The 7,498-nt window shown below is 41.7% G+C and overlaps 1 protein-coding gene across 1 annotated transcript in view; it reads left to right on the forward strand.

The window, feature by feature from the left end:
* Nucleotides 1-6,022: 6,022 nt before the first annotated feature.
* The window catches only part of LOC106816709 (26S proteasome non-ATPase regulatory subunit 6-like), a 10,782-nt gene continuing 9,306 nt past the window's right edge, over nucleotides 6,023-7,498 (forward strand). Inside the window, 1 exon segment of the mRNA XM_014821328.1 lies at nucleotides 6,023-6,196. Within this exon segment, the coding sequence (XP_014676814.1) occupies nucleotides 6,052-6,196 (145 nt within the window). The 5' untranslated portion in view covers nucleotides 6,023-6,051.

Raw genomic sequence — 7,498 nt, forward strand, 5'->3', positions numbered from 1 at the left:
CCGAACACAACTTACGACACACCCAGACGCAACACGCTGATCCGCGGCAAACGGCAACCCAACTATCCGCCACACTCCTGGCTATACAACCCACCCCACTTATTTACCATGCTCGCCACCCATAAACCTCACAACACCATCAAAACACAAAACTACAACCCTTTAACGCGCCGTTTGGTCTTTATCCATCCCGCACCTACACTCATTACTGAGTTAAAAACTCGCCCTGCCCACAGCAATACGCTCAGCCTTCTACAACTGAGCAATATCTCCTTAATACCCTAGTGAGAGCCAAACGCTGCGCATACACAGCAATAATACTCGCTCAGTACAAATATCTACTCGCTATAAAGTTCATAGCATCATCCTTCGTGTTCAAATTCCTTTAGTCTTCGCTTCACTTTTTCTTTCATACTGTTTTGATTCTCTTATATGTTGAAGCATTCACAAGTTGTATGCCACAACGACCTCTCCACTCCTGTCTGTTGTCTACAACATTCCTCCACTGCATTCAAGGAATTTCCCCCACACCTCAGAGACCTTTTGCAGGTAGCCTTATATCTCAAATTTAGGACAACCAACGATCGGGCAATCCATTTGCTAGCTCGCTGTCAGTAAGAGTGCCTTTGCTGGTCTCGCTCACTATCCATTCTACAGATGCTGTGGCCAAACCAACGCAGACGACCTTCTAAACTTATGCCTTCAACTCGATGCTCTCAACACCCCTCTGTTTAACACCACTAGCAACGATGCCCAACACCACCTAACTGAGGTGCGACCGCGCCCGCGTAGCGCTGTTGTCCCGGAATTAATCATCCAGTCGAGGGAAACCAGACGCCGCTGTCGCTGTAGCGGCACGTCTCCACCACCCACCACCGACACCTGTGAAACCCTTGGGTTAACACTGCCTGTGTTCTGGGGGATGCGATGGGTGAGGAGGATGGGGTTCAGGTGGGGAGTGTGAGGTTGGGTGGGAAAGGCCCGGCTGTCATGCGGGCATGTGCGTGTGAAGCGTGGGTCAACACTGGGTGTGTGCTGGAGGAGCTGTCCCAGTGCGTGCGATGGGGGAGGAGTGTGAGCGTTGGGTGGGAGGGAGTCGCTGGTGTGGATGGTGAGCGGTCGGAGTGTTGATTTGGCAAACGGGGTGTGGGGTTGGGTGGTGAGGTAGAGGGGGGGAGTGAGTGGATTGGGTGGGAAAGATGGTGTTGATGTGGCAAGGGTGTGGGTTGGGTGCGGTGGGATGGAGAAGGGGGGCGGGGTGCAGTGTACAGGGGGGCATGGGTGGACAAGCTGGGTGAATGAGAGCATTATATTAGTAGACAGATCATGTGGGAGTGTATGGTAAGTGTGTACGATGGGTAAGTGTGGGTGGGCTGAATGCATGAGGACATTAATAGATGATGCATGAGATTATTAATTTACATTAATTTAATTTTTATTAATTTAATTATTAATTACATTAGATAATTAATAGATGATACATGAGGTGGGTGGGTGAGGTACACTGAACATCACTCGTATTAATTACAATACTTGTGTGATGTGGGCGATCACTGATCATCAGTAATTTTCCACTGTCCTACATGCAATCAATACCTACAATTCTCCTACTTACATTACTTACACACCATCCTTCTACTTACATACAATCCTTACATAAAATCCTTTACATACACATGCGTCTAAACAGAGGAATTGCTCCGACTTGTGATTGGAGGATAAAAATAGAATTCGTGACGTTTCGTTTTCATTTTGACATTTAGCCTATGACTCAAGTATGAGTGATACCGCGCGTACATATTTGCTAATTAATTAAGCTAATCGCCCTTCAATAAACTCAAGACTCACAGGGATCATAGCTAAGACATGTGTCTATCTTAGATAGAATATGATAGTTAGTACACTTTCCTACCGGTCATAGCATAATAGGCTAATAGCGTGTGCGGCGGGGTATGCAAAATGAAAATGAAACGTCACGAATTCTATTTTTATCCTCCTATCACAGGTCGGAGCAATTCCTCTGTTTAGACGCATGTTTACATACAATCCTTCATAATAACATACACATAACATACACTCCTACATACAATATTTCCTACATTCCTACAACTCTCTTTTACGTTTTCTCAGCTGCACCTATATATAGCATATCAAACAAATTCTCACGTTTATGGTTGGACATCGTACTCAGAAAATTACGCGTTATAGAAAGAATTTAACCGCGTATGGCCGTTTTTACCCAACCAGGGGCCTTGTTCCACACAATTTTAACCGCAGATAAATAATTTTTACTGCGGTAAAGTTACGTGCAACTGTTTTACTCTGATTTAGCGGTTAGCTTAGTGTGTCTGCAGTAAATATAAGTATTTCTGAGTACGATGGCCAAGGCCATAATAAAAATATTGTTTGTTTGCCCTCACCGAACCGATCAGCCAAAAAGAGGCCGACTCAAACATTTTTATTGATCTTTCCCATTCTTCTTCTTCTTTTTTTTACAAATTGTATCACTGTACATTAAATAAATCTGTAAGCAATACATTATATCAGGAATCTATCAATAGGAGTAAGACAGACTGAAACCGGCAAAATTCAACATTTAGTTGCCTTGTCAAGTCGTGTTTAACTTTCCGAAATCCCTGGCGAACCTTGCTAGTTGTTTGCATTGCTTGCGGTAGAGGGCTATTAAAAAGCATTGCCCTTTGTTTCGGTTCACAGTTGTTGACAATGTGGTATAAATTGCAAAAACCACATTGTACGTTTGGACCGATATCTCCCGATTTGTCATTTTTGTGAGACCAACGATTAGACACGGGAATAGTTTAATGATTAAGGTAAGATTTGAGCTCAAGTTTATCGAGTTAAACACAATAAATCATAGGTAGACTAAGGCAACTAAATGTTGAATTTTGCCGGTTTCAGTATGTCTTACTCCTACTGATAGACTCCTGATTATATGTACCAAGCAAAACTCCACACAAGCACGCCCGAGCATGTAGACAACGTGCTGAATTTGTAAAAAGACCCCCTGAAAAAAAAAATTAAGCCTACCTACCTACCCAAACTTTTCAGCCTGGGTCGGGTGAGGGCAAACAAAGATTTTTACCTCCGCCTAACGGAGTTGGAGGAGGTTATGTTTTCGCTCTCGTGTGTTCGCATTAGACTGGTACTCGCTCCCACCTCGATTCCCCCATCGAGTAACTAAGCCGAGAGGTGGGACCGGGTACCAGTCTAGTGTTCGTGTGTTCGTGTGTTCGCGCGATCGATATTAGCGCGTCAGCCAGCCAGCCAGCGTAGCGAAGCGAGCCAGCTCGTAACACATATGCACTCCGTCAGTGCACTCTGCCTAGCTAAGTGACTCATAGATAAGTGTAAAGCTGGATTGGTATGTCCATTAATATTATCAGTAGTGTCATAATATAGATAATGTTCTACTGTATAGTGTTACTTTAGTTGGCGGAGGTATGCACTCCGTAGTGCCTCTAGTTTTAATTGTGGCTTAACCATGTGCGGCTGCAGTAAGGGGCACCCCCACCCCCAGATGGGAGTTACTAGTACCTGTGCTGCCAGTATGCGGTTGCAGCATCTGTGCAGAGTGACTGCGTAGTCCTTCAACATCGAGGCATCTTGCTCAAACACACCTAGCAGCGACCGCGTCTAAAACAAAAGAGCGTCAGAACATTACCTCGACGTGCAATCGTGCGTTAAAGCTGCCGTTCGTCCTCTGATCTGTATATAATTATGTTATGTATATATATATATATATATATATATATATATAAATTATATATAGGAGATGGTATATATATATATATACCTCTTCCTATATAAAATTTTTATAGAGAGAAATTTTTAATGAAAATTCACCATAAACACAGTGTCTTGTCGCAAATCAAAAACAAAACAAACAATCACCAGCGGGCCGATAAATCTTTAGGTTTTTTTACGATGTGCCGTCGTCACGATCGGCTAGTAACACACCGTGCCGTGTTCCGGTGAAATCTGCGACCACAAATACAAAGCTCTGGAGTTAGCTAGAATGCTGGCAGTTTGATTCACAATCATTAGTTTTTTCCTAAATTTAATACTGTTCTGATAATGCTCCCTCGGTAGGAAAAGAGGATAAAATATTAGGAAGATGTGAAAGAGTCCATACAAGAAAGACAAGATTACATGGGGACAAGGCAAGCGTTTCTTTCAGAGACGGGTTATCCAGGTCAATTACATTTTAACGATTTTTTTATTATGTGGGACAGAGATATATATTAGATTAGAACATACATGGGGAATGTCACTTCACTCCAACATATGCAATGCCCTCTGCAACGGAAGAGTGCCAGTACTGTTTATCTACAGAGTTATCTATGCCCCCCCCCCCAGAAGAAATTTAACTGAAATTGGAAAGCACATCAAAGTACTTTGGAATGGTCACAACTTCCAACCTATAATGAGATGCCCACATTGACTGGACAACAAAAGCTAACAGCATTTAGAACTTTCTCAATACTTATCCTACACATAACAGACAGTAACCACAAAGATGTTAGCATATAGTTCATTGTGCCCCCCCCCCCCCTACAGAAAACTGGAACATTGGGAAAGTTCCACCATGCGGAGCTCATAAATTGTTAGAGGGATTTAACATGGGGTAGAAATGGTGCAAAGACCAGTGGCAAGACACACATACATCCACATGTCATGTATCATAACAGCAGGGTAGTATTATTGCCAAAGTCAGTCACCTTAGTCCTTAGATGTCAGTTTCTCTCAAGTAGTATAAGACACATCGTTTCTCTCGTTTTTTTATTAGTGTATAGGAACTTGTTTTATTGTAGTTTGTATTTGCCTGTATGATCAGCGATTATCTGTGCAACAAACTTTATTTGAATATTTGAATTTGAATTTAGATGATAGTCATTCGAAAGGAGAAAGAGCCAAAACTCAACACACTACAATATACAAATCTCCCTTATGGCCTTATCCACAAAGAGTTATAGACAAGTAAATCCATCTAATCTGCATTTCGATAATGGCATTCTAAAAACGCTACTTATTAACGAAATGCCGCAATGTTTTAATGTGAAAAAAATGCATATCAACTAGTATAGCTTGACCAACCTTGCAAGAGTAAGAATGATTGGTGTAATACTCCTATTAATACTCCTATTTTCTACTGGTCTCTGGTTTTGTGGCTATCTTTTAATCAATTTTAACGATGGATACCATGACATTACTTTCAGAAATTTCCCAATTGGCGCGATAAAGACGCATTGCCATTAGCATGTACGAAAACATTAATATTTTAGTAGGCGTTATTACATTCGCGAGAGTAAAACACGTCTGAATGTGCCATGTTGTGTTTATTTCCTTATTTTACAAGCTTAAGACTTGGCACTGCCACCAATGAAATTAGGATTATGGTAACTTGTCATCTGGTAGTGGTATGGACGCGTGACGAATGGGTAGCGGCTAAGTAGCTAAGTAACGACTGAAGTAGGGTTCCGCCCACTCATTTCATACCTTAAACTTCATAAGTTTCATAAATTTCATAAGTTAAATGCTTCATAAACGATAGGGAATGTAACGATTCACAAAGGAGAGAGCTTACTAGAGCCTACTAGTACGAGTAGTAGCTCAGTAGCCAGTACTAGTAGTATTGGTTCATGGATATAAGTGCTGACCACGTTTTCGCAAATGTGTGACGTAATAATAAATATGTTCATACGTGTGCAACACAATAACACTAACAGTGTGTGTGATTGATTTGTTTACTGTTATTTCGTTACCTGTGGACTCTCATCGAACGCATCTTCAAGATGAAGCTTGGGAATCTCCGGCATGTTTGCTGCGAAAACACTTACTTGATCGTCCACATTAGCAGCGCAAGACAGAAAATCAATGAAATGCTGCGCAAAATCAGTGCTTAGGGGGTTGGAGACGAGGAAAAGACCAGCATCGTCTGGTTGTTTTCGTGTGGTGTCGCCGCCTGGTGGGATGACGATTATGCGCTGCGATCGCTATGGGTTTAGAACATCTGATTTAGCGTCAAGCAAAATGCCGGTCGAAAATTTAGAAGAAGAGGGTCTTGCTAAAAATCCGAATTTACAGTTAGCTCAATGGAAATTTGAGCTTGGATTGCCTCAGAATAAGAACAATGAACAGATCAAGAATGAACTTCTGGAAGTTGTCAAGGCTGATGGTTCGTATGTCGTTTATTTGAAGAGGTGAATTTCATTGTAGAATTATGTCAAGTCACAGCAACAGTGTCAGTGTGCAACACTGAGTCTGTAGCCCACAGGCACTTGAAGCATATCAACTGTAAGCGCACGGCACCGCCATTGCGCGTACACTAACACATATATATATAAGAGCAGATGCGAAAGCGTGCGCCAGGAATTCGCTCGACGCTCGCTTGATTACACACGATTACAACAGAAATACTCAACCTTACGACTCCATCTTTGCTCCTAATTGAAGTACAGCGCTTACTTGTTGTAGAAATATCATGTCTCACTTCGCAGCAGAGCTGTGTCACGCAAAATCAATGATATCCTAGAAGCATCGTATACAAGGGGTGGGATGGTTGAACCGTTGATCGATATATCGAGACTCAAACCTTGATGATACACATGTCGATACGTATCGATACTCTACTGAATGAAATTCATGTATCGTTTAGTAGTGTAGTTTCATCAAAAAACAAAAGCAATCTTACTATAATTTGGCGAATGTTGTATGTATGTATGTTAATGAAAGGCTCCGTCAGTTTGGATCCAAATAGCGCAAAATTCACAGAAGAGATCGATGAATACACGGGACGGGTTCTAAACTATACTCGGTTAAAAACCGTTTGTTCGGTCTTAAAAAATACAAAACAAAACAAAAAAGGTAAAGATTTGCCTGAAAATAGGGGGCGCTGTTTTGTTTTCGTTCTGTTTGTAATGTAAGTAGAACGAACCATGTAATAATGAAGTTAACTATTCAGTAGCTATTTCGGCATAGTTTCCAATATGAGATGTACAAGTTGAATTTCATCAGAGCAGATTTTTTTGGAAGTCTGCAATGCTGTGCGGGTGTCGTGAACAGCGAGCTGTCACAAGCGGCCCGATCACAAGCACGTAATATTACGTCGTTTGCACAGAGTGCAAACATGCGTAGAAATAAGCCATCACAACCACGCAATATTACATGGTCCGCACACAGTGGAAACATGCGAAGCACGTAATATTACTGCTACGCAGCCAAAAGGTTAATCAGTTGCCCGACCTACCAGCCCATTCACTGATTCAGATCTATCTATATTCTAACTTTGGAGTCCGTATCATCAACCAGTACATAGCATACAATAAAACATTTCTGTGTGGGTGTGTGTATTTCACTGTGTACTTGCCAAACAAATGGTTAATGTGTTACGTGTAAGCATGATTGTACATGTATTTCTATTTGTATTGACATCTCAACCATAAAAAACAAACATGTGCAACAATTAAACTCTCTATAT

The sequence above is a fragment of the Priapulus caudatus genome, unplaced genomic scaffold (assembly GCF_000485595.1).
Source record: "Priapulus caudatus unplaced genomic scaffold, Priapulus_caudatus-5.0.1 Scaffold1460, whole genome shotgun sequence".
NCBI lineage: Eukaryota > Metazoa > Priapulida > Priapulimorpha > Priapulimorphida > Priapulidae > Priapulus > Priapulus caudatus.